Here is a 27,211-nt window from a genome sequence, read left to right on the forward strand (position 1 = left end):
AATATGTTATACTGCTAAGAGTCATTTGCTAAAACCATTGCTCTAAGTTTTCCATTTGAAACCTGAATTTGTCATTAGATGAAAGATAGAGGTGGAGTGTGCTTGCTCAGGAACTGTGAAAGAAATGACATTTTGCTAGAGGCGATTTAGAAGTGAGAAGAATTATATAGGACAATTTGTGCACTGAAGGTTTTAAAAGCATCTTGTAACTTTTAAGCAACATATTGCCCATTCTATATTGCTCTTGCTTTGACTCACGTTTTTGTTCTGTATATAAAAGCATGCTTTATCTGAAATAAAAGGATTTAAAACTAAAATAATTATGGGCCTGTTTTACACAGTATTTTATTCTGTTTTAAAACAGTAACAGCTTCAACTGATTTTTGAAAGAAGGTGAACTTTTTTTTTCCACCATGGAAAATGGTAGAAGTCAAAAAGCTTTTCCCTATTACCTAGAATTCTTACTGATCTTTAAATTATCTGAATTAGAATAAAACTGATGAAACATTTGAAAGACCAAGAAAAGAAATGAACAAATATATTACTAATTATGAAAGAACGTGGCATAGTTAATAGATACTGGATGACAAGCTAAATAATATTCAAATGGAAATGCTTAATGATATTGTAAGCATTCCCTGGCAATAACATATTTGTACCCATGGCAAGTCACTTGAGACACTGCCGGTGTTCAGGAAGTGGTCCTTTATTTTAAAAGCATAGGCAGGTCTATCAAAAATGCCCCAAAATATTTCTGTTTTCTGTTTGAAGTACATCTAAAGCTGTATCGCTTCTCTTTCTAATTTATGCTCTGATGATTATTAAATGAAACAAAAAATGCAATTAAACTAAACTGTTTATGGTTTCCATAGAAACAGTTGGTGTTAGCTCTTATAACAATCTGCCTTGTGAGTCATTAGCACAGACTGAAGCAAAAGTTTTCAGTGACAAAACACAGGTCTCTCGCTCTGCAGCTGAAGGTTAACTCTCTTGCAGCCCTACCTAGAGCCCTCTATAATTTTTTTCATGTACGTCTGTAAGCTTCGCGTTAGGTACCTTTATCTGGTAGCAGTAATTGTAGGTCAAAGAGATTAGTGTGTTGGATTAAAACTCTTACATTTTTTGCTGCTTCCAGGCATCTGGAATTTATATCATCAGTCCACACAAGAAAAAAGTTCACTTAAACTCCCATTGTTTTTCTGTGCTATAGAAGTGCAGGAAAAGCTACCTTTCATGGAGGATTTTGCATAGATCATCCAAATACAGGAGTGTGACTTTTCTTTTTTTTAAAGCTCTCCTACATGTCTAAAAATAATTGATTTTTGAGCATTATTTAAGTATACATGGGCAGCAGTGCCCTTTAAAATGCGTTTCATTCTTCTCTCATAATTTTCTAGGAATTCAGTAAACATGCCATTTAATACAAAATACTCATTTATATTTTTGTTATGGAAATGCAAACAGAGTCTGATCGTATCATCTTATTAATACTTGTGGAAAATCAGTGTAACTGCACAAAAGCAGTGCAACTTTTTAACTACTTCTGAATGTTGCTGTGATCAGACTGGTTCACAATGGGTGAATTTTATATACGTATGGGGAATTTTGGTACAATTTAAAATATCAATATGCAATTAACTTTTCTTTCTTAAAACAGCAAGTGTACTTAAGCAAAAATCTTCCAGTTCTAGTTTTCAACTAAATTCAATGGTTTGCTGAATAATAAGTACATAATAATGTGTTTTCCCTTAACTAGAAATTGTATATCCTTACTGTTTTACCAACAAAAAATTGATACTATTTGTTTCAAGTAGTCCTAGTGCATGTACTCTAATGAAAAAGAAAATGTCTAAATTTTATCTGAATGTTTAACCTTCCTGTTAGTCTTCCTAGATTCTTTAATAATCAGAAAAAGCATAGTTTGATCAGATCTGCAATTAATGCAAATGTAATGAAGGACCTTTTCCCCTTATCTCTCCTCACTGGATTTAAAAATAAAAATTCAGAGCAGATAAACCAGGCAACCATGTAGAGAAATAGTTGTCAGCCTTTTTTTCCTGGAGAACAGATAGAAAATAGAATCTAAATTTTCTCCAAGCTTGAGGAAGTTTACTTTTTTTCTGTAATTACATGATGAATTAATAGGAAAAAATAATTCTTCAATAGTTGCAATTTTTAGAACTTTGAAATGACAAAGGCCTCTTCCTGAAGGTGCTGTAGTTTATCCCTAATGCGAGATTGTTTACTACAACGTATTTCTAGTGCTTAGTCGACTGCCTTTCAAAAAATCTCTTAAGTGATGGGATTTGTTAACTAAACCAAATCAGTCACATTTTTCTGTCCTTTTTCTTTTTTCTCATTTATATTTAGAATAGTAATGCCTTAACTCTTATCCTCAAAAATCTGCCCTTACATTGTCATGGTGATCTTCAAGCCCAGAAAATGAATGTTGCAGATATTTCCTTGTGTTACTATTAACAGGCCTGTTTTTCCCTCCTGAGTAGGAGTCAGACTCTTTCTGTAAGGTGGAGAAATTGGGCTAGAGTTGCCATTCTGCTGCATCTACTGCTAGAGAGTGTAACAGACTGAGACCTGATGAGAATTCACAAAGAACTTTAAGAAGCTACCAACTTTGTTTCTGCTAAAGAAAATGTCTGGCCTGGCTACGTCCTATTTTTAATATGTCCAGGCTTATTTCATTATATGCTGTCACTGCTTCACCAATGCCATCTTCCAGTGTTTCTTGACCATTTGCAGAAGTCTGCTGTTTTGCCTCAGAGAACTAGTCTCAGTTGATGATATTGAGGCTTAAAATAGGTCCCTCATTCAAAGTTCAATGAGTCATCTAATCCTTTAGAGTAACACTGATGATAGGCAGGTACATCTGTTCCATCTTGAATATATTATGAACTATGACTTTTGCTGAGCAGAGGAGGATGATTGGTGACAATACTGAATAGTCCCCAAGCCAAAAATAAAATAAAATGAAGTATGTGGATAGTGATATTAACCCGCCACCCCCCCCCAATATTACCAGTAAAACCTAGTGTTAAAAGCATTTAATGAAGATACAGCAAAGCTGGTGCCACTAGGAAGTCAAAACCAAAAGACCTTCCAGGTAAATCTGCTTGTCTGGTTATGACACAGGGAAATGCTCATTTTCTGCTGTGGTATAAGACCGTTTGATCTAAACTAACCTGCTCCTTAAAAAGTGCTGCCTTGCCCTCTACTCAGATGGTCTCTTCCACACCTCTTACAGTGCTTAGTTTGCAGCAGGAATACTGCCTGCATGCGGTGCATGCTGATGGGATGTGGCAGGAGTGTGACTGTGGGAAAACAGGCTTGAGAACTTCTCTTCCTTTTGTGCATGAAAAGATGAGAAGAGACAAAAGGTTCTGCGGTTCCTTCCCTTACCTCCCGCTTCTTACACCTGCCTGCATGGGCAGGAGCATAAGGTTTTGTTATGTAATAAAGGTAGAGGTCGCTTTCTCTTCATTGTAGCTTCTCACTAATTATGCACAACTGTGTGGTAGTATATGTTCAGTAGCAAGGGATAGGTGTTTTAAGGACTATTTTATCACTTCTGAAAAGTCTGACTCTCATGTATCAGAGCAGCTGTCTGAAGCCTGTTCTTGAGACAGAAGAGATGGCAGTTGTACACTTAGATGCCCACAGTGACTATGTTGATTTTGTAACTTCTTTAGCAGCCTCTACCATGAGTTTCAGTGACTGGGGCTATCGTTATACCTTCAAAAAATATATGGATACTTGCACAAGTTTTAGTTCACAAATGTAAAAAGGTAGAATTTTGGTACCAAGTCCATAAATCGTTGGCTTTCTTTAGTCACTTAGCCTTAAGCAATAGCCTTCTGCAGTAGTCATGAACGTGAATTGCCAAAAATTTCCCCTCCAGCACGAAAACATTCTCTGTCTTCCTTTTGCTTATCAAATTCTTTTGACACCTCTAAGACCAATTAAGGCATTTCTATCCCTTCATTTGCCAAAATTCCAATGATTAGCACTGGTGACCTGCCCAAGTGCCAAAAACTTCCTATCTGTGTGCTAGGCAGATCACCAAAATTCATCTGAAAACTATATGTCGTTTTTCACAACAGCCCACAGAATAAAGCAGGCTTCTATTGTTAGCTTTCTCAATTAAGGAACATAAATACAATAAGGACTACTAGGAAGCACGTTGGTTTAATTTTTTCTGATCCCCACTCACCTAGGAATAGTGAATGAACTCAGTTGTTTCTGTGGAATTCTGAGTGAAACCAGAAGGGTAAATTGAGCAAATATTATGTCTTTCTTCCTCAATATACTCCTTGAACTTTTGTGCGAAAAGTGAATTTAGAGATCAGGGACTGTTTTCAAGCCAGTTCTCTGTAGAACCAGTTGGTCAGAGATGACAGGCATTAGATGTGGTGTATCCAATTGAATGTACTCATTTAAAATTGAAAAAGTAAGGCATCCAAATAAAATGGGCAAATACTGTGAAGCTTTTCTTAAAATAGTCTGTAGAGGAAGTAATGCATAAGCTAACAGAGCTTGTCAGAGCTCAAGACTCACATTTTTGTTTGTGCACTAAGCTGCATTTTAACATCTCTTCTTTACCATCTCAGTCTTCTGCATGTTCCTGTCCATCACATGTTTATTTCTGCATTGGTTGCTTTTCATAACCTCACATTCATTCTTCCGTTCCTACTGAGCAATCTTTCAGGTGTGCATATGCATCCTTCCAATAATGCACATGGGCTAACCAAGATACCAGTGCAGCAGTGCTACCTTTCTCTCTTACTACTGTTTTCTTACATTGCCTTCAGTCCAACGAGGAAAGAGTTCTTGCATGTAACAGTTTTTCCACTGGGCATGTCTAACACGTGTGGTCTGTGGATCATCAGACCCGTTCTCTAACTCTCACTAAACAAAGCTCTGCGAACTGGCTGATGACAGAGCACTGGCACTGCTTCCTTTTACTCTGCTTCTAAATTGCATTAATGTCAGCAGAACTATGCTAAATACTAATAATTTCCTAATAGTTCATTTCCATGTAAGCAATTTTTGTAGTTGATCCAGAATGTTATACAATTACAAGTGAGAGGGAGGGAAGGTAAGAAAATCCTTAAGAGAATCTGTGAAATAAAATATAATCCATATTCTGAAATAATTTGACAACTGTTGTAGTCCATACCGCTTATTTAGTTCATTCAGGAACTGAGTAGAAAAGATGCACTAGTGTATCTTAGATGCAGCTTCAAACTTAGGATAATAAGGATCTCTGTGTAGAGCAAGTATGAATTTTGTTATCGTAAAAGTCACAAATTAAAGTGGCTCTAAAGTGACCAGCTGACATTGAGATCTATGGGTTCTTGTTCTTCTCTCACCTTCCTTAGGGAAAAGTGAAGTCATGATGAGAAAGAGCCCGTCAATGAAAGGGGAATCATTTCTCAGCGTACCATACCTACATTTGTTGTGCATTGTTTTTTGCCTGTAAAGGTCACAAATATAAACTGAAAGTCCTGATCCTGCATTCAGGTTCTTACTGACAGATAATTGTGCTTTACCAGTGGCACCCTAAAAAAGCTAGTGGTAGTTGTTCAAATAGATCCAATGGCAGCATTAAGGCCAAGATAGGGAATAATTATCTGCAGCGGCCATTGAGCTGAAATGTATTCCAGGTCTGTAGGAGGGATTTGCTTTGATTTAGTGAGCTGCTTTGATTTTTAGTTCCATACTAGCTGTTGAGAATGAGTTGCTGTTTTTTTTGTTGAATATCTGATGATGCTTTTCCTATTCTGTGGCACAGTCTGCACAAACCAGGGTACCTTCTGGGAGAAAAGTATTTCCCTGTTTTGGAAAGCAGACTTCCTAGCAGGATATTGGTTTGGCGTGGGCTGCTCACATTCTTAACTGCAGTGGCTGAAAAAGAGAGACTAGCTCTTCTCCTATCCCTTTTTTCTGATCCTAAACTAAAGTCATAACTAAACCAGCATGTTAATCACTGAAATCTTTTATCCTCTCCAGTTAACTGCTTATGATTTTTTTTTTGTGTGTGTGTGTGTGTCTTGTGATATCTTTGTTAAGATAATAGACCACTACAGTTACAAATATGCAGTTTGAAAAAATAAAATGACAAACAGTCTCAATAGTCTGATATTCATGTGTCCAAGGGAGAATTCTCGTCTGCAAACACTGGAAGATAGAAATTGCCACACTGGATCAGAACAACAGTCCAGTCTAGCTCAATGTTCAATTCCTAACAGTGACAGTATTTCATGCCTTCGAGACAGAAATGTTTGGAAGGCAATTATGAAGCTTTCATGCAAATTTATTCCTAGTTGCTGTATTAGAAATTCTTAAAAAATATTTTGTAGACAAACATGTTTATGTGCACATAAGTACATCTTGGAGTGAAAACGATTACAGGTTTAATAAGGGTAAGTCCTGCACATCCACAACATACTGGTGGAAAAACAGAACTTTCTATAGGTACGGACTTCTATAGGTACGGACTTCTATAGGTACGGACCTTAATAAGCTCTAAGTCCTAATAACTATTTTCCTCTTTGAAAAAGGCCAGCCTATATTGGTTAGGTTGGATAGAAGACTATCGGATGATCAATACAGGCAAGCAGTGATAAACTGAAGAGTAGTATTTATAAAATTCCATAATCTTTGGCTTTAAAGAGGGTGAGTCATTTAAAGGTTAAAGAGGGTGAGCTGATATTTAAAATACTCAATAGGGATTCAAGAGAGCTAATTTCAGTTCTTAGCCCTGCCATGGACCTTCTTTTTGACCGTGAGCAGTTCCATCATGTTTTAATTCTTCATTTGTAAAATACTGTCTTGCTGCTTGGGAATGCTGAGAATAAATCAATAATATTTGTATTGCTTTTCAGTTACTGCTTCAGTACTGAAAGACAGAAAAGAGCTAAAGGGACACACAGTCTCTCGAGACGCTTAATGTTCCTTATGTCATCAGACCTTCATTATTCATGAAATATTCTCTCTGTCTCGACAACATTTTAATGGAGTAGAGAGGAGCTGTTCAGGAGAGTCTAGCTCTGTTATTCTCTAAGGGGTAGATGGAAGGTGTCCAAGCTCAGCATCTCAGATCTGCTGCTACTTGCACATGTTTGTTCAGGAATCTTTTACATTTAATTTTCAACTGTAAAACAAAATGGGAAAGTATTTTGCTGTTCAGTACATACAGTTCAGACTGAACAAATTCATTTATTAGAAACTCTCTAAGTTTCTAGCTCTTTTAGGATCTACTAGAACACAGAAGCTTGGTTTGCAAGTGCATTTTCATTTAGTAACGTTAACTATTGTTATGCTTGCTGGTGTGTGGGAGACAAGGATTCTGTTTAAGTCATTTCACTTGCTCTGTCTTCATGACCATTTCATGTAGTGTGCTTTTGTGAGAGGGAAATATTATACAATGGATATTATGAAATGTACTGTGTAATTAGGACTGACAGTATATTGCATACATATGTCTCCTCTGAGATGCATGGCCAATATCTAATAAAATCTGTGGGATTTTCCACTGTTCTCTCAGAATAGTCATTGACTAAGACCCTTCTATCAATAAGCCCTTTCAACTGGGGACTAAAGGGACTGCAGAAAAATATCCCAGATAACTCAAAGATATCCACTACTCTCATTTCTTTGAGCAGCCTGTGTAGTCACAAAGATACAAACTGCTCCTAGTATTCTGAGCTAAATTCTTTCATGGTGTAAAGCTATTGACTTTACCAAGCTTGCCCCAGGGATGTATTTGACTTGGAAGTAAAATTCATTACACAGCAAAAAATATTTGGTTGTAAAGACTAGAAATCTGATAGCCTGTTCCTCAAAATGCAAATATCACCAATAACAGCTGCATCTGATCTTCAGTCTCTTTCACTGTTAGTCAGACAGGAATAATTCCCATTGACTGGCAAGAGAAATAGTTCCCAGAAGAGAAATAGTTCCCGAAACCAAAACTCCAGCAGCAAAGAGGTGTTGTGTGCCTTTGAGGCTGTCTTTCCCTTTACCCTTTGACTTTTCCTTTGCTCTACTCTGTGGAAGGATGTTTACTATAATACTTACCTCTCCTTTTAACCTTCACAACTCCCCTGCCATCATTGTTCTATATTATCTTGTACTTGCACACTCAGGGAAAAATCTTATGTGAAATCCTGACCTGAAAACCAAGTGTCATTTGTCTCCATTCTTCAGCATAAGGCCACAATGACTAGAGCAGAAAGGGTGGGGGCCGGTTAGTAGGAACAACAGAGCCTACTGCTGCTAGAAGCCTTACACCAATTGCCTACCTTTTGGTCTTGTTGGTAATTTTTTCATAGCACATTAACACTGGAAATAAGCCATGCTTTATTCTCTTCAGGCTGTGATTGTATTTTTTTTAACATTCTTGCATGGTTATGGCTCTGGTGTATTAACACTTTTCTTTCACAAACCCTATTTTCTAATTCATCCTCCTCCACCTTATTTCAGTCTGGCTTTTCTACACATGACATGCCAGTGAAATTACAACTTGCTTGTCTATGAAGATACTGTTTGGTTTCTCATTGCTTTAGAGTGGTGAACCAATCTATCTTATTAGGGAATTTATTTTCAAGTCAGGTTCTTCCATTCTGACCATAATAATGTTCTTAGTCAGAGAAAGACAAATCTGAGGCTCTTTTCAGATCTACTTCTGCATTTGAAAGTCTGGCTTCAGTTCATATATTTTGGAGGTTACATTTTAGTTAAGAGAGCTTTTAAAAGATGAGAGGGTAGAGAAAACATACGATGCCCAAATCTTTGCTGGTGTAAACTGGACTGGTTTTTATAACTGTATTGGAGCTAAACTAAGGAAGTGGGGGATATGTATGAATATCTATCTAGACAGAAAGAGAGAAATAATATATGTAAAATAATAACATGGAAAATATTAAAATTAGTGCTTCAAACAATGTAAGACAATGGTTGGAGCCCAACATATTAACATAATTAAATCTTTGTATTTCTTTTTTGGCAGGATTTTTTAGAAAGGAAGTTTAGTTGGGTAAATGAGGACATTTGCTTTCTGTTTTCTAATTTTAGACCCTCGTTCAGGAAAATATTCTCATTCAGCATATTTTAACTTTAAGCATGTTGAAATTCCAGCACAATATCTTAAATAGGAAAAAACATAAGCATCCACTTACTTGCTGCATTTTGAGTCTGTCTCAAATTATTTAACTTACCTGGATTTCAAACTGAAGACAGGAGTCTAAAGGTAAAAGAGTCTAAGACATATATGTCTTAATTTCTTCCACAAATACACAATTGCTTGCACTTAAACTCATCAGATACTTTCATAAGCATGTATATGTATTTACAGAATCAGAGCCTAATTCTGTATCACTGAAATTGAGGCTGACTTATTCCTTGCCTCAAGGAAGGGACTTTTTCACTTGTCTGTAATCAAACTTAGATTGAGAAAAACAGTATTTATTTGAATAGAACAGAGAATTTTTAAGTGAGGCCAGAAATATATAATCCATCTTGTAAGAGTCTTTGTTAACTGTTTAACTGCTTATCACTTCAAAATGTTGGATACTTGAGGACTACCCAAGTTTGATTATTTTTACCACTTGGAGCTGGCATATGTTCCACTAGAATACCATTGAATTCTTATTTTAAAAGGGAACTTACTAAAGTCAAAACTATACCTGCAATTATATATTATACATACAGACCATGACTGATTTGTAACTGTTAATTATCCTCCATTTTACTTTAATATTGAAACACAGTTGTTTGCAATTGAAAAGAGAAAAAGCATGCAATGAACTTGAATATTTGGTGGGTTTCACTTGGTGAGCTGAACATGTTTCTTACAGCTGTAATACTCATAGGCAACCACTCTGTGATGCTTTTGGCAACCAAACATTTCTCCTCAGCCCATCTTCCTTTGCCCTATTTTTTTGCCATCACTGGCAATTATGCTTGCTTTATTCATACTGTATCCCCTCCTTTCACAGAGGCAAGGAAAATGTTGCAGCAGCACCAGAAAACAGGTAATGTTTGCTCCGTGTGTTCTGCTTCCTTCCCATTTAGAGTTTACCTCCCACTTCCCCGTAATGTTCTTATCCCCAAAACATGTCAAATGTGTACACTGTTTGAGCAGATGATTAATGATGGAGGTTTCAACTGAGCAGGTTGGCTAGATATTTCTTTCTAAATTAGAGTTCAAAAAGTTCTGTGGGATGAGAGCAGACTATGAAACTTAAATTCCTCAGAATTTATAACCTGAAAAATAAGATGCTTTTATCAAACATTCTTGAAATGGAATATTATCGTAGTTTGAGGGGGTTTTAAGAACAATTTCTATTTTAAGCTTTGTCTAAATTGTTCAAGATGTTTTTAAAATCTAAATTAGTAGATCTTTTTGATATTTTAAGTACACTTCTATAGCTGATTCTTGATTACCTTGATAGAACATTGATAGCTTATGAGGTTTAAAAGATATCTCTGTAAGTAATTTCTTTCATTTCAACACTTACCCACCTTTTCTCAGAGCACTTTGTAATTTAGTTCATGCACTAAAACACACAAATACTGAAATGCAGGTACTTCTTGAATGAAGCAGATTAACAAAGCAAAGAAATTCTTCTCATTAGGTCATGCCATGAAAAGAAATCTACCTCACTGCTTTCTTCAGTTAGTTGATTCCTCCCTAAAAATATACAACTTTTGTTGTTGTTAAGACTGCTCATATCTGAACAAAGGTTGCGCAGAACTAAAATCCAAGTACAAGCATTATCATCACTAATGACACAGTGTGTTACTTTGGAACAGTTTGGGGAAAAAAATGGTTGTTTAATGAGTAATGTGAAAAGAATGAAATACAACTCTTAATTTCTGAATAACAACTGTATATAAATTAAATTGAAAAACCAAGTAGCAAGTGTTAGCATTTTGCTAGCAATTTTATTTGCACAAGACCATAAAACTGTCCACAGAATTATGGAGTGGCTCCCCTGAAATTTCTTTTTTTGTTGTTTTTTTTGTTTGTTTTTGATTTTACCAGGAACAATCTCTGATGTATGACTGGTGTTAGTGTCACACTATGTTGCCTTAATCTTGCATGGTTTGTCATACTGTAGCTTTTTCCACCTCCATTATCATCACAGCTCTGCTATGTGTCTTATTTTGATATTTTCAGCAATATGGTTTCCACAAGGTATGCCACAGGGTACATATCTTCTTGATTTCTTAAAACCTTTTTTTGATCTTAATAATTAATAAACCATTGAAATTTGTCATGACTTCAAATGCAATACCATGATGATCTCCTAAGATAGAAGAAATTTGGCGATACGTATAGAGGACGCTGGATATTTACAGATGTAAATCTTCTTCCAGAAAAAAACAAAATAGAAAAATGAAGCCTTTATTATTAAACCTAGAGCTAAACTGACTTTTCTATTACGAGATTCAGCACCTTGTTGCTCTTTTTTTCTGAAGGCTTTCCCCACTGCATGTAAACAGTAAGTGCTGTCTTAAAGGGCCAGGTCTTAGTGTTCTAAAATGCTGCTTTATCTGATACTGTAGATAGCAGGCACATGGATCTCTGAAAACTTTAAAAAATATATATATATCTCAAACAAACCTTTTTCCATTAAAACCACCAGCTGCTTCTATGGCTGGAATTCTTTTTCTCTCCCTCAAAAACCTAATATTACCTAAGAAATGGGTGACATGATTAAAAAAAAAAAAACAAAAAAACTCATGTTCAAATCCCCTTGTAATCTTTGTTACTCAGGCCTGCCGGTACTACTCATGCGCAGTATGTGACCTCCAGTATTTGGCATCCTCCTAAGTCATGCACGCTGGATGCCAACACTGACAATGCTAAGCCAGTGGCCTCCAAGGGGTGCGTGAGGCTTGGAGCGGGTACAAGTCAGAGGGAAGCCAGTTGCATCAGCACTGGCCAGAAAGTCCCTCTTACTTCATCTGGTAATCCAAGGTACACTGCGACATGTATCTGCATAACTGACCTGGTTTGTAGCTTTGGAATGGTTTGGTAATAACATCCTCTAACTCGTTGACACAGAAAATCCTGTTTCCTGATAAGCAGACGTATAAGTTCTAAAAATTCCAGCAACTTTTAGTTTATATGGGTTTTATATTTTAAGTGGCTCTCTTAAGGATTTCACCTACAGTATGCTAACAACAGCCATTAAGCACCTTCTGCAAAGAAGCAGCAGCTGATCATATTCAGTATATGCCTAGTCAGTAGTTCTACAAGCACAAACATTCCCATATCCAAATGCAAAACTATTCCATGTTGTGTCTTCCTCCAAATGCATTCTCCAGCTTTTTTTTTTTTTTTCAATGCTACAACAGTCATTTTAATTTTCGTCCCCTGAATTTTCATTTATTTACAAGAGATGTATTGGAAGATTTGAAACAAAAAGGACTTCACGTATTACATAAGAGACTAAGTAGAGGTTTAATAATCCATTCAATTGTTGTTTGGACAGAAAGTCTCAGAAACTTAGGACTCCACTGAGATAAAGAAGTGTGATCTGTACTTACTTTTTTAAATGTTAGTGTGTGTTTGTTGCTGTTTTCTCATCATGGTTGTTAACCATTATCATCCTCTTAACCTCTACTGATCTGTGTTCCTTTTCATGAGTGAAAATCAAGTGAGAACAACAGAATACAGGTGTTTGTTTTGATCCACATAACTTAATCTTGTTATGCATTTATGTTTGTTTCTTACCACAGATATAAAGATGTTTGAGAATGTACATTTCCGTTGATTTTTCCTTAAAATGTAAATTACTGTAAGGATTAAAAATGTACAGAATAGCTGAACAAAAATACCTGTAATGTGCCTGTAATGAAGCTGTTAAAATAGATACTCCATTTTATAAAGCAGTATTTTGTCTTTATCAGTTCTTAATTCTTCTGCACCTGAAGAACTAAAAAACATCAGATAGAAATTCTAAACAGAGGAAGTCTTGACATTTTTGAAACCAGCAATGTAACTTACTGACTTCAGAGGAGCCACTTGTTTGTCTTATGCAAATCCTGGGGCTCATATAAAACATGTTCAGCAGAAGTAAATGGAAGCAGTTACATCAAACTTAAGAGATCAATTTAAATAATCTAAAATTATTTAAATATTAAATTTAAAATACTTGATTTAAAATATTATTAAATATCTAGTAATATTTAAATTATATTTACATATTTAAATATTTGTAGTGGTTCAACTAAGAATAGTCACATTAGTCTAAATTCTGTCTGTAAAACTGATTAACAAATTAGTCACCAACTGCAGACATTATATGTAACCAGTTCACCCTGATTTTTAAGATTTATATGTATTTCATGTAACCATTTCCTTGTTCTGTAAAATAATTAATATGTTCTTCCTTGTAGGAAGCTGATCAAACCTCTAACATTTTAATCACATAAAAAGAATCATTACAAACAGCATGTGATATAAAAAAAAAAATGTTTTGTTTTGTTTTTACTTTTATATGGTATTCCAGTATGTTTGCATTTAGTTTATTTATATGTTTGTCCAGTTCCAGTCTGTCTCTATACAGATCAATGCCCACACACATTCTTATCTTCCCTTCATATGATAATCACTGAGTATGCGTTTTGGTTAACATTTCAGAGATCTTTACAACAGTTAAGTAACCTCACTATTTGCTGATATTTATGGTATGAAGTCTTGATTCTGTTGAAATCTGTAACAAATTCCTTTTCACTTCAATTGCAATAGGATTTCACGTATTTTGTCGTTCTGGTTTGTATTTGTTTTTAGGACTTAGACTTAAGTTCCATTTTATTTATGGTATAGTTTCCATACTTTCATATTTGCCAAATCACAGATGTGTAAGTATTAAATTTTGAGTCAACACCTTTTAATGTGAAAACTCCAGTACCCACTGTTTGCAAAGAAATAAATCAAATCCTGTGTGTATCCATTTATATTAAAATTCAGTAGTACATCACAGGTATGGATCATGGGCTAGTGTATAATATACAGCTACTCTACTACATAGTCTATATAAATGATATTGTAATAACTAAAGCAGAAGAATTTGCAACACAATGCAAATACCATCAAGAAAGACAAGTTGATCAGAATTTCAAATGCATATTATGATGAACAAATTTGTGCAAAACTGTTGCAAAACTTTAGGTGTACTGATTTGAAAACAAGAATTGTAAACAAGGTTAGTATTTTCAGGAGCTCGGTTGCTATGTATATAATGGCAAATGAAACTCATAAAGGAGAAAATAGTGATTTGCTGCTTTCACTGTAGGCTGGATTAAACTTTGTTGAAATCAGTGGGCATAACAACCACACTTCCAGCTAACCAAATGAAAAAATGTTTGGCTGAAATAAGAGACACCATCATTTAGAGTACTAAACCATACAAGAAGGTGCAGTTAGAAGAGCAGGTTAGGGGAAATGGGACGGTCCCTTGAAGAGCAGGGGGTGTCGTGGGTTCTCATGTACCAAACACTAATTCTAGGTCTTGAGTATAACTTGCTGAATTGGTGTTTGGTGAGAGAAGCGAAAGAAAATACCAGACTGAATGGCTGAAAGGCAAAGAAAAACACTGGCAAACTCACCTAGAGAACAGCTGAAAGAGTGTTGGGGAGCTAAGGTTTGACTGAAAAACAGTCTTGGAACTGTAAGCTGCCTCTTGTTATTTGATACTTGCTGTGCTCAGGGGAAGAATACTTTGGGCATTCTTTGTACGTTGCACAAGGAAATCACCTAGTGCCATCACCTTGATGGGAGTAATTCGTAAGAACCCAAAGATGTGGCAAAATGCTTATGAGTTAGGTCAAAAGGAGTAAAAATGCATCCATTATGTATAAACATGCTTTTACATCAATGCTTTGGGGACAACTAAGTTATGCACAGTTATGCACTATTAAAAATAAATATTGTATTGGGATAACCAAAGAAAATGAATCTATTACACACTAATATGACAACAAGAACCATGGCCATCAGGCCTGGTTATATTAGCTGTTTATGTTATCACTGAAAAGTTTCTGACCCAAAACAGTGTAATAACTTGAAGACTCAAACTGTAAGTAGTTATCTTCAGTGGCTTATTTGTTCTGGAGATAATGACTGATAAAATCCACAGTGCAATTTGTCTAAAGACCAAATTAAGTTTGCCTTTTCCTGTTTCTGCCATTTTTTTTCTCTTAGTGGAGTATTTTTAAATGATGTTGCTGTCTTTATTTCATTTATTGACAACTATCTATGACTATAAGTGCATTCAACTTAATAAATGTGCATATTATTCTCCTTTTGTTAATATCCAATTCATTGAAGCATTCATTGAAGAACTTGGATTTTGCAGGTTAAACATACGATTATCCATCTGATGTTAAAAACATCTAGTGGAAAACAATGGACTGAACCTCCCAAAAAATTGCTTCAATACTTAGTTAATCAGTTATCCGCTGTTATCCTAGGGAAGTTGTTCAATGCATCAACTTTGCCCCATTTGCCTATCCCTAAGAAATACCTTCCAAATCCCAGTGAGGCTGTGGGGCTAAAATATGTTAATGAGCACTGGATGCTCAGATAGCAGGTGATGAAAGACAAATTAGTATTTCAGTAGGTTACTAAAATAGTCACAAGATATGAGACTAGATTTTTTTTTCCTCAGTAAATCTATTTCGCAATCAAATAAAGTGAAATTAAATTAAATATTAATGTTTTTCTGATCTATATCATCTGAGCCACTAGAGGAACGTAGGGATAACAACTCTGGTCTTCATCACCCAAGTGGTTTTAAAGCTTGTGTAGTAAAACTTTTCCTACGTCTTCTCCTTGTTTGTTGCATACTGTTGCATGTGTATAAAGGCCTGTAATTGTTTGACTAGTTGGCTGATATAATTTATGGTGAATTTAGGGCAGAAACGAACAGACAATCAATGGACTTTTTTTTTAATCTTTCCATTACATGTATTGCACAAAACTGATTAATCCCAAAAGAAAGGCTTTGCTGACTGGATTTCTAGACTATCAGAATTTGCAGTAATTCTGCTGATATAAGACTATAACAGTATCCTTTAAACTGCTTTTCTTCATCTAATTAAAAAATTTACTCCTAATGTGAACTTCAGCTCCAGGAGTAAACATCGGATGAAATTTATCCTAATTCAGAGAGTTGCAATAGGCTTTATACAACCATCTAAGTACTGTATGCTACATGTTTCTGACTTCAGTGGGAGCAGGACTTAAGTGCTGTATAACACCTGGGATAAATTTCAATTGAACAGGACCAAAACCGCATTGCCATCTTAACTGCACATCCAAAAATGCCTAACAAATGTTGTCTTACTCTGTATTACTGTGCTTTTCTCTCAGTAACACAGCCTGCTACTATGTTTGCAGCTTCAGGTTCAAACATAGTAGGTTTTATGCTTTACATTTAAATACGCATCTTTTTAAAATGCTTCTTGTTTTATTTAATTTAACTCTAATTAGTACCCCTGTTGAGCATGCTCCAGTGTCTACCAGCTCTGCCTCTGCTCCTGTGCCACATGCTTCAGCGCATCAGCCTGCTACCGCTGCTCAAAATCCAGCCAGTCTGATGACTCCACTGCCAGCAACCACTCCCACTTCAGTAGTGCAAGAGTCCTTCTCATCCTCCTTCCAAAGGTAATGCTTCGTTGCTTTGTCCTTTCGCAGATGTACCCCTGTATGGCTCTGCAAATGCTGCATACACATTCTTAAGTTAAGAATGTAGTATATAAGAGCTGTAGCCTATTTGTATGCTTTTATATATTTCAGTATTGTTTCTTTGCTGAAATGTGTTGTTTATGTTTGCAAAATAAAACTGCCCAGAAAAATAAGAAAGAATGGCTTTATGTCTGGGATACAGGTTATATTTTCTAAAAGCAAGTCTGGGGTTAAAAATAGAAATGATTTTTTTTGCCACTAGTTTAAAAAAAAAAAAAAAGTAATTACAATGGGTGAATGAAAGTTCTTTTCATAGAGTTTCTAAAACATGATGTGAAGTGGAAAATTACAGCATGTAATTTAATCATGTGATTGAGTTTACCATATTGTAGCACATTTCAGTAGAACAGGGTAAACAATGAGCAATATGTCAATAAAACCATACATTTGATGATCGACTGCTCTCTAAGGTATTAAGCCAATAAATTGTATTGGATTTATCTACTGTTGTTTTTCTTTCATGAGATTTAACTACAGAGCTAATGTGAGTTTCAGGGAGGTACACATTCGTATACACTTGTATTACAGTAGGAGTTACAGCTGTATATCAGAGGTGATCAGACTGAGTCTGTGAAGAAATGGATGGAATTTGTACTGTTGTCGTTTACATGATAGCAATTGTTGAAGGAGTAAGAATGAATTCATTTTGTGCATATTTTTCTCTCCTTGTTATGCATTTTGCTACATGAATATTCTTGAAAGTTATATATTTTAGCATGCTTTAAAAGTTGAAGGAGAAAACACATCTTCAGTAACATGAACTGCTTTAAATAACTAAGACCTAAGATGTAGTCTGTGGTATCTTAGAGTTGTGTAATTTGCTTGGAAATATTGTCTTGGCCTCTATTTCTTGTTCAGTTTTTGCCAATTCACTTAAAATGCTTATGTATACCAGCTATTTGGTTTCTCACTTTAGTCAGTTTTTCCTAGCCGTGACCTACTGGACTCAATATTTTTTTCCAGTTCAAGAAAGTCAAACATTCAGCCAGCAAAGGAGGTTCAAATAAGGTATTATACTGCAATTCCAAACTGTGTTGAAAGGCATTTTCACATGAAATAACAATACAGGTTAAGTAATTTTAGTCCTCAGGTTAAACTGTAATGTGAAGAAGATGTATTATCTAATACAGGCCTCAAAAATTACCCTATTAAACTAATCATGCCAATGACTTTCTTTGACTGATTACAAAGTATTAAATATGAGAATCTTTAGTCTGGTACTGCTTGTCTATTAAAATGTTTAGCTTGAGTTCAGACACAAACATCTTCAGTTCTTGCAGGAAAAACATGTATCACTGACAAGTTCTGTCCTGAAATACTGTTGTTCTTCATTACCAACAGACTCCAGTTTAAAAATTTTGCATAATGTGTGCGTTTTGTCTTGTGTTCTGTAGGAATGCGCATGGTTATGCTATTCTGTAAGTCTGCAGAGATATGCCACAGAAAACACATGTGGTGCTGGTAACTATGCAGCAGTCCTCTTGTATCTGAACTTAGAGAAAGCTCAAGTTTGATGTCGCTATTTCTTTATCCCTGTAAAATTATTTGGTACATGCTTTCATACTTTTACTGTGTCCTCTGCAGAGTGCTTGCAGCCCCCAGCTCTCTTTCACAACCTAAGCCTTTTCTTGGGTCCAAGAACATGTCATTAGCAGTTTCCACTATCTCATCTGCTATCTCATCTCAGTCTAGGTATATTTGTAAAGCTCTCTTTGTTTTCTTTTTACTTAATTTGTTTTTATTTGGTATTATTTTCTCCAATTTAAAGTTTACAGCTTCTGAAGAGGTTGGTTTGACACAGAGTATTGAAAAGTGTGACGTGTTTAATGGAACAGCCTTCTTGTTTGATCTTTTACATGAAAACCGAGCTAGGAAAAACCTGAAGTTTTAGACTTATAATATATGATCAAAAGATCTCCTGTGATCAAAGGTATTCCAGTCAGTTGGTTTGTGCTGTTTTTGCCATCTTAAAATGAAAATATTTGTCTAGAGAGAATGTGTGACAATGACAATTTTTTTTTTTCTTGGTGAGAACACAGGATCATAATTTGACCACCTGATGAACTTTCAAAGAATCATGGGCCTTTTATTATGTTTTTAAATCATGACTAGTGACAGACCAGTTACAGGGAAAGGTAGATCTATCACTAGAAACAAATACTGCTCTACTGTCTCTCTGCTAAGCTTTCTCTTTGCTTTCATTCATTAACACTTTGTCAAGACTAACAGAGAAAAAAACAGCAGATTTTAAGATTGATTATTTAAGTAAAGTCTTCAAAAATAGTGAGAGGCTATGAGTCAGTAATGCATTTGAGATAGTATTTATCCATGTCTCTTTTATCTTAATATAAAAAGGCAGTTAAGAGTCACCCAGAGGTGCTGTTTGAAATGAACAAAGCACATTAAGTTTGAAGGCTACAATCCAAAAAGTATAATGATCCTTCTCAAGAGTATGATAGAAAACAACAGGAAAAAGCTATATGCACATATATACTTGAAACTATTTCAGATGGCTTCACACCACTGAAATGAATTAAATGAAAAGCTATAGAACAGAAGAGAATTTGGAGTTTTACGATGTAAACCTGGCTTGGTTTTGTTTCTGTAATTCCCATATGGAGATGCTAAAGCATAAGAAGTAAAACTAATTGCTGATGTAATTTCATGTATTTGAGTGGAAGTACACTAATCATAACTTTACTTTCAATTAAACTATGAAGATGGTGAATGTCACCAAGAATAGGAAGTAAGAATAGAACAGCAGGTCTTGCAAGGGTCATTTTGCTGTCATTGACATCTAATTTTATGTATGATTTTGCAAGATTCAAGAGCGATTGGTTATTTAGGGAATTCATTATATGTGTGTCCAACATAAAATACCTTACGAGAACCTAATTTTGAAATTGAGGGCTCAGTGCATTTCAGAAGTAATTCTTACACTGCATTTTCATTTGGTTCTGTGCTCTTATTAGGCTCTTAAATGTGGATATCTTATCCAATGTTGTTTTTCCCAAATCTCTGTGTTAATAAATTGGAATGATCACATATCTTTATGAGACTAGGGTCCTACGTAGTTCTTGTAGGAGACTGATGAAAACCTCTTACAACCAAAGAAAGTTACTTGCTTCATAAGGAACAATAACTGTGCATATTTGAGCTTGTTTATAACACTGGCATGCAAAGCCTATTTATTTCTTTGAGCTACAGAAGAAACTCAGTGATAGCATTCCTCGCAGTTCAGGACCTAAATGCATCCATCATTCAGAACATGAAAACAAACTGAAGCCCTAGTTACCACTTTGGCAAGCCAGAGGACATCTAATCATGTTTCATCAGTCTGTACCTTAGGACACATGCAAATTCTGTTATGATGGTTATATTTTTACTTATCTGCAGAAGAGATTTGCTTAGATATTTTGTTAGTTTCAGTGAGAATTATTCGTAATAGCTAATAGGTCTCCGAAGCCTTCATAGTAGTACTTTTTATTTCTGCAATATATGCATTTCTCATTGAGCTGAGCATTGACTTCACACAAAAAATGGCACTAGTTCTTTTTCTTCAAGAAGATAATCAGATAATGAAAGACTGTCATTTAATGAACATTTTGGGGGGTAAACAGAAAGATAAAATCACAAATATATTGCATAATTCACTTTTAGGACTCCATTGGTAAAATTGTAGTCAGGTTTATTTCATTGCTTATCCTGTATTACAAAGGCATTTTTACACCTCAGTGAAACTGAAGTGTATTCTATTATTCATTGACAATTTCTGTTTCTGAGTATCATGAATAGGAGGATATAAAGGGATGGCTAAAGAAGACATCAGATTTTAAAAATGTCTAAAATATAAATTTTTCAGTTTTAAGAAACTTCTGAAATAAAACAAAATTTCCTTTGGAGATTGTTTTCGTTATTCTGTGAAGTTGTCTGACGAGGTGAAGAAAGACATGTAATCAATATTACATATAATTTACATATAAACAACTAATAAACTAGTATAAAAATAGTTATCATTTATTGACACTAATTGCATGGCTATTTTAGCCCTAGGTTAATATTATTTCTTTTCTGAGCCTTTATCCTTTTCACTTTTATTTCACATCCCTTTCATTTGGAGAGAGGAAGCAGGGTGAGGCCTTGAAACTATAAATTCATTTATAGTAATAAATTCATTTGTAGTTATGTATCCATGTGGACTAGTGAGTGTGAAACGTAATGGTGCAAACAGCACCTCTACAAAATCACAACTTGAATCAGTGAGGAAGATGAACAAGAACACCTTGAATTTTTTTAATTTCTTTTCAATTTAAATGGCTTTTATCTGATGCATTTGAATGGCATGGATTATTTTACCCTTTTCAGCCCGTTTGAAAGGACCTGGCGGTCTTGGTAACCAGCAAGCTGAACATGTGCCAGCAGTGTGCCCTGGCAGCAAAGGTGGCCAACAGCACCCTGGGCTGTATTAATGGGAGCAGAGCAAATAGATCAAGGGAAGTGATTATCTCCCTTTACTCAGCAGTCATTAGACTGCATCTGGAGTGCTGCGTCCAGTTTTGGCTCCCCCAGTACAGGAAGGATGTTGATAAACTGGAACAATTCCAGTGGAGGGCCACCAAGATGATCAGGGGCTGGAGCACTCCTCCTGAGAGGAGAGGCTGAGGGAATTAGTCTTGCCTGGCCTGGAGAAGAGAAGGATTTGGGGTGGGGTGGGGTGAGGTGAGGTGGGCGGGGGGAGCTAACAGCAGCCTTCTAATACCAAGGCATTACCTTGCAATTTGAAGACTAATAGTTAAGAGACAGCGAGCATAAATTAAAAGAAGAGAAGTTCCAGCTGGATATAAGGGGGGAAACCTTTTCAGCCTTTGAACAGTCAGGCAGGGCAACAGGTTAGACACAGGTATCGTGCTGACACATGCATCAGGTTGTTATCAGCAGGCAAATGCTATGATCTTAGCTAACATCTCTCTTGGAAGTTCAGTAATGCAACAAGCCTTGGGACTTAAGGTCAAATCAGAAACTCAGCGGACCTGTATAAAATTGGCTCCCTGAAAAACAGGTACAAGAAGCAAACTGTTTTATCTTTTGTTAGATGGTTGTGCAGCAACTGTGGCTGTTTCTTTCTTGGCGCGCTATTTCCTTGTTTATTTGTTTTAAACTATCAAATGTTATAGCTACTGTATGCAAAAATGGGGGCCTAGAACTGGCTCCGAAGTTCCTTTTTATTTCAAATTGTTGAGCATCTGATAGTTTTCATTTAAAAACAGGGTTTCACATGCCAAAATACAGATCTAAAAATCTAGTTTTGTCTTTGACATATACCACTGGGGAATTGTAGTAGTTCATATAATTTTTAGTTCAAAATTAAACGTGGGTGGCATTCATTATAACAGTATCCCCATCCTGTAAAACATATTCAGATAGAGTGGGCCTGAGATTTTGCCACCATTGATCCACTGGTTTGGGTTTTCTCCCCCCCCCCCGATACCTTAGAAAGGTCCACCAAGAAAATGTCAGAGAATTTCTTGATCAATATCCTTAACTAATTAAATCCAATTTTAAACTTGGGTAGATCAGTTCTATAGTTTTTGCTTTTGTGAGCAAGACTGTATCCATAACACCTAACATTAGTAAAATCTTTGTAGTGTTCCTAAAGAAGAATGTTTGAAGTATGTCATTAATCCTTAACTGATCATCTTTTTCCCTTATTTTTAGATCCGCAGTGTTAAACTTACTTTTTCACTTACAATCTTACTGACAAAGGAGAAAGCACAGCAGGAGTCTTAAATAAGCTGTGAAGCTCTGTGCAATTGGTTATTCCACCTGGAGGGTAAAAGCAGGGCAACAAGTGAGGCAGCACTCCAGGAATATAAATGCAGGAGGATATATTAGGTAGGATTATGGCTCTAAAAGGAAGGTGTAGGTTCTGTGATTCTAAGGTTTTAATCCAAGCCCTGTGTTTCTGTGGTAAGAGGAAGAAAAACTCTTCTCCCAAAGTTAAAGAAATCACTGGCGTGTGATAGGGTCCTCCTGATAATTCTGACAAGTGCAGGCTGTGCTGTTGTGGGATGCGATTGTTGCTGTGCAGGTCTGCACTGGACATTTAGACAGGAGCTGCATCCATTCTGATTCCTCTCACTTCTCAGATCATATGTTGTGCAGGCCTTTATGTACTTTTTGTACTTGCACAAAGGAATCCTGAAGATTCCATATAGGAATTCTGAAATGATGCTGTTTCCCCAAGGAAAAAAACTACTGATCCACCTAAGGCTGTTTAGTATCTGCACAGTAGAGTAGTATTGAAAGGGATAAGTTGAACATGGTAGCTTGATGTAGTTGTTTCAAATACTTTCTACTTGCCTTTCTATGGAGTTGTCCTTGCTGCCTCATAATTAACCTGGAAACTTAGCCGATCTTTGAACTTTGGTTCATTCAAGGTTGGCTTTTAAAATTTGATGTGGCTTAAGCTTACAACAACAACAAAAACATGCTTATTTTTCTGTGCTAATACAAATCAATTGTGAATGTCAAAGCATACTGTCCAGGAGTTGAATTAGAATTCCACAACTAAAGAACTGGCAAAACTGGATGAGAGTGACTTACGGAGCAATATAGTCAGCTCATTTATTTCTCTTCTCCTTTATTGAGGTTTCAGTATCATTCCTAGTTTAAAGAAGATAAGCAGAATGTACTATAATACTGTTCTTAAATGATTTTAAATCCTTAAAAATTATTACAAGTTGTTTACTCTAGCACTTAGTAAGTGTACTTCCTATAACTTATAAGGAAATTAATTGCAGGACAAGATACCCTGATTTTCTTCATACATTCTTTTCAAATACAACTTTTGTCTCATTTTAGTTTCAACCGGCATTCTTCCACCTCCATCAGCTACCAGTCAAAAAAGAGGTATAAAAATGTTATTTTGTGCAGCTACTGTATATTAAAAGCACTTAACAAGCCAGTTTATTGCTGCTAGCAGACATATATTGAAGTATTAACATAAAAATGATCTGCTTAGAAATATTTACTCTTTCTGGCAACTAATAGTTTTCAGAGCCAGTATTTAATTTGCTGCCTCTCACATGCCATTGGCTGCTACAGATAAATTAAGTAGGGTGCTTTCATTGCTTTTTGAGATGCCATTGCTTACTGTTCTATTAAAGCATCTTCAATCCTTGGGACGTATTTTGTTGTTGTTGTTACCTGCTATTTCCCTTTCTCTAGAAGAAATTGTATCTGATAAATCTTTTGAAGGCTGACTTAACTTCACTAAACCCCTTAATGATGCAGTGTAACACTTTATTTCTCTTTGAGAAGCCTTTTTCCCTTCCTCACTATATTTAATATGTATTATTACTTTGACTTGTAAAAGAGTTCAGTAGTTGACTTTAATTTTGTGATGATTTTGGTACTTTGAAAATGATTTTTGTTTTCAACTTCATTTCCCTGAGTGTACAAAGAAATCCAGTGGCATGGTTTTATCATGATGTTGACTTTGGAAAACACCTGAGTTTTGAATAACTATTTTCTTTCATGACAGTCTAAATAGCATTAATCTGGCTCAGAACTTCCTTATGTGTTTTGTGCATCAAGACTCCTAGAAATGAGTCTTCCAACTAATGAACCCGTATGTCTGGGAGTAGCCATTACTAAGTGTGTGCCATTTTCAAATAAAGGCTTTATGACATACATGATTTAAAAACATTTAATCCACATAGTAAATATTGTCCGCCAGTCCTCTAAAGGTAAGTATATTTTACTGGGTTTTGGTCTAATTTACCTTGAATAGTAGATTTTGAAACAATAAAAAAATCTTTTAGGTAGTGTATATTTCAGCTAAAGGCCTTTTGAAAGCTGTATGCAAACCCAGTGTACCTCTTCCTGTCTGTGCTACAGTAAGGAGCAATGATATTCTGACCAGTGCATTCTAATATGGGGAGGGATCAACATAAAATGGATGGTAAGAATGGAAAGTAGAATGAATATTGCTTCTGATAACACCAGCTGTCCCATTGTACTTCGAACAGCTTTGACAGTTACAAAATCATGGCACAATTCTGAAGAGAACTTACGGTGAATACAAACCCACTGAAACAGTTTATCTTTGAGTCTTGTCCATTCATGGTACAGTGGACCCAAATCCACTTTGTTACAGTCCTAGACTAGGTATAGAAATAATTAGTTACAGTCATTATAGCAATAGTTGTATTACTAGTTCTAACTACATAGATTAAATAAATTAGCCTGAAGCAGCAATGCTGTGCAAACTGCATCGTTACTATATGCACTGTCAAAGTGGCAAAAAGCTATGTTGTCAGTATAGGTTAATTTTGTTTAAAATTAAAATTCAAAAGCTCACATTTGCCAGTATGCCTTTTACCTGTACTGGAAGGAATGTGCTGGTTTTCCTATATGTAAAAATTATAACATGTTCTCCCCAGATAGCATCTGTTTTCACTGTTGGAGAAAGGGTAGCGGTCAAGATGGTCTGGCAAAGCAGGACATTTCTTCTTTTCTTGTGCTGATAAACTTTGTCCTATAGAAAAAGCCACTATGCACATAACTCCTAAACCCTTCACAAGAAATGGGTAGGGATCTGGCTCAATGAAATTGTAAGACTGAAAGGGAAAAATATGAAACAGTATGGTATTAGGGGTGAATAAGAAGGATGTTCAGTACTGAAATGTTTTTATTACTGCATAAATTCCAGTAAATCTCACTATCTGTTGCCTTCCTTCCTTGTGCTTCTTTATTCCCGCTTCCTTTCTTTGCTTGCAATACTCTTTTAGCAGTTTATGAAGCAAAGTTATGACAAACAGAATCGTCCGAAATAATAGGCAAATAGAAGAAGCGTACACTTCTATGTTCTACTATAATCATACTGAGTATCACCATCTGAGCTATAAAATGGAGGAAAAAAAAATCCTTAGTGATGTTTGGAACCCTGAGCAAAGGTTCTTAATCTACAAACACAAAAATGAAATCATAATATTGCATATCACATGCTTTTGGATTAGCTGAATCCAAACATTAGAAAAAATAATGTAAATTATGGTCTCAAGTCTGAATATGGAAAAGATTTAGTTTCAGAAATGCTTTTCAAAGGCCACTGCAATGTTTTTGAAAACAGTATAATGTTTATAAACATTAGTAGAAGTAATTAAATTCCATATATTGTGCTTTTGAGCCAGTGTCATCTTTAAGTCATCAAGAAATCCCTCATTGATTTCATTTAGAACAGAGCAGGCCTGTTTGTATGTAAAAAGAAAGAAAACCTGAATGTAATATGCATATTCCTGAAGTCCAATCCCTTGCTAACTGAGAATATTTTTAATACGTCCATCATATTCCTTCAGTAAGTTATCTTCTGTGACAATGAGCAATTTTGGATTATTTAAAGTTGTTATTCAGCTAGTTTTTCTTTCCAGAGAATTGTCAGTCTTCCTTACCAATGCTGAAGACTTATGAATATCACAGTATTCTCTCTGTAGCTCTCAAGGACAGCACCCCTGGGGTACTATGGAAGCTGCCAGATCTCTTGATTTCATAATCAATAACTCTTGCTGTTTATAAAGTTGCTCATAGCTTCATTTTGCTTTTAGAAACACAAGCCAATCCTATGCACCAACGCCAGTTTCTGCAAGTTATGGTGAAAGTCCTGCTGCTTCTACTACTTCAAAACCAAGGGTTGTCACTACTGCCAGCATAAAGCCCTCTGTCTACCAGCCAGGTAAGGTGACTTCAATTTCTGAAAGGATTCAGGACAATTTCCAGCAGTTTTTTTGTAAAGACAATGCAGATTTCGTTACAGGACACACATATTGGGAAAGATTTATTACATGCAAGGAGCCAAATGCTCCTGGTTTGCTAGAGTTTTGCTTCAGATTAGCTCAAAGTTAAAGATTCTGTTCTGCTTTGAAGTGAATATGTAGAATGGATGGAGGAAGAAGAAAAGCAAGGGAAAAGGCTGTAAGAAAAATGTGTAGCCTACCTTTTCAAAAGGAATGCATTTGCAAAATAACCTAGTGTACTCAATTAGCAATCCAAAGACATGTAAGTATTGATAAAACGGTTTAAGAATGCACACTTCAGGAAGGAGATGAAATAAGTGAAGGTAACTTGAGTAGGATATATTGCAAAATAGGTAAGGCCATATGTTGAACTTCTCAAACTCAGTTTTATATTTGGAATAAAGAATGACCTATTAAAGTACTTTGTAATGCTATGCTCCCATTTCCCACAGATCCAATTACTAAAGGAATATATTTCATTACTCATTCACGTGGAAAATATGCTCCTTGATGTTATTTAAATTCCCTTTGTATTAATGCATTACAAATGCAGTGAACTTCCAAAACCATTGATGACCAAAATATGAACCTTCAAAATGATCAAATTAAATTGGGGCAGTAATATAAGTCTAAATGCAAT

At 35.6% G+C, this 27,211-nt stretch overlaps 1 protein-coding gene and 1 long non-coding RNA gene across 2 annotated transcripts in view; one reads left to right on the plus strand and one right to left on the minus strand.

The window, feature by feature from the left end:
• The window catches only part of LDB3 (LIM domain binding 3), a 121,736-nt gene that overhangs the window by 80,687 nt on the left and 13,838 nt on the right, over nucleotides 1–27,211 (plus strand). Inside the window, exons 7-12 of the mRNA XM_067299800.1 lie at nucleotides 10,014–10,049; nucleotides 11,798–12,001; nucleotides 16,523–16,696; nucleotides 18,362–18,469; nucleotides 23,639–23,686; nucleotides 26,383–26,510. Of these exons, the coding sequence (XP_067155901.1) occupies nucleotides 10,014–10,049; nucleotides 11,798–12,001; nucleotides 16,523–16,696; nucleotides 18,362–18,469; nucleotides 23,639–23,686; nucleotides 26,383–26,510 (698 nt within the window). The remainder of the gene's footprint in view (nucleotides 1–10,013; nucleotides 10,050–11,797; nucleotides 12,002–16,522; nucleotides 16,697–18,361; nucleotides 18,470–23,638; nucleotides 23,687–26,382; nucleotides 26,511–27,211) is intronic.
• LOC106499866 (uncharacterized) overlaps nucleotides 1–27,211 on the minus strand; it is a 58,508-nt gene that overhangs the window by 1,834 nt on the left and 29,463 nt on the right. The window lies entirely within an intron of this gene.

This window comes from Apteryx mantelli, chromosome 7 (genome assembly GCF_036417845.1).
Source record: "Apteryx mantelli isolate bAptMan1 chromosome 7, bAptMan1.hap1, whole genome shotgun sequence".
Lineage (NCBI taxonomy): Eukaryota > Metazoa > Chordata > Aves > Apterygiformes > Apterygidae > Apteryx > Apteryx mantelli.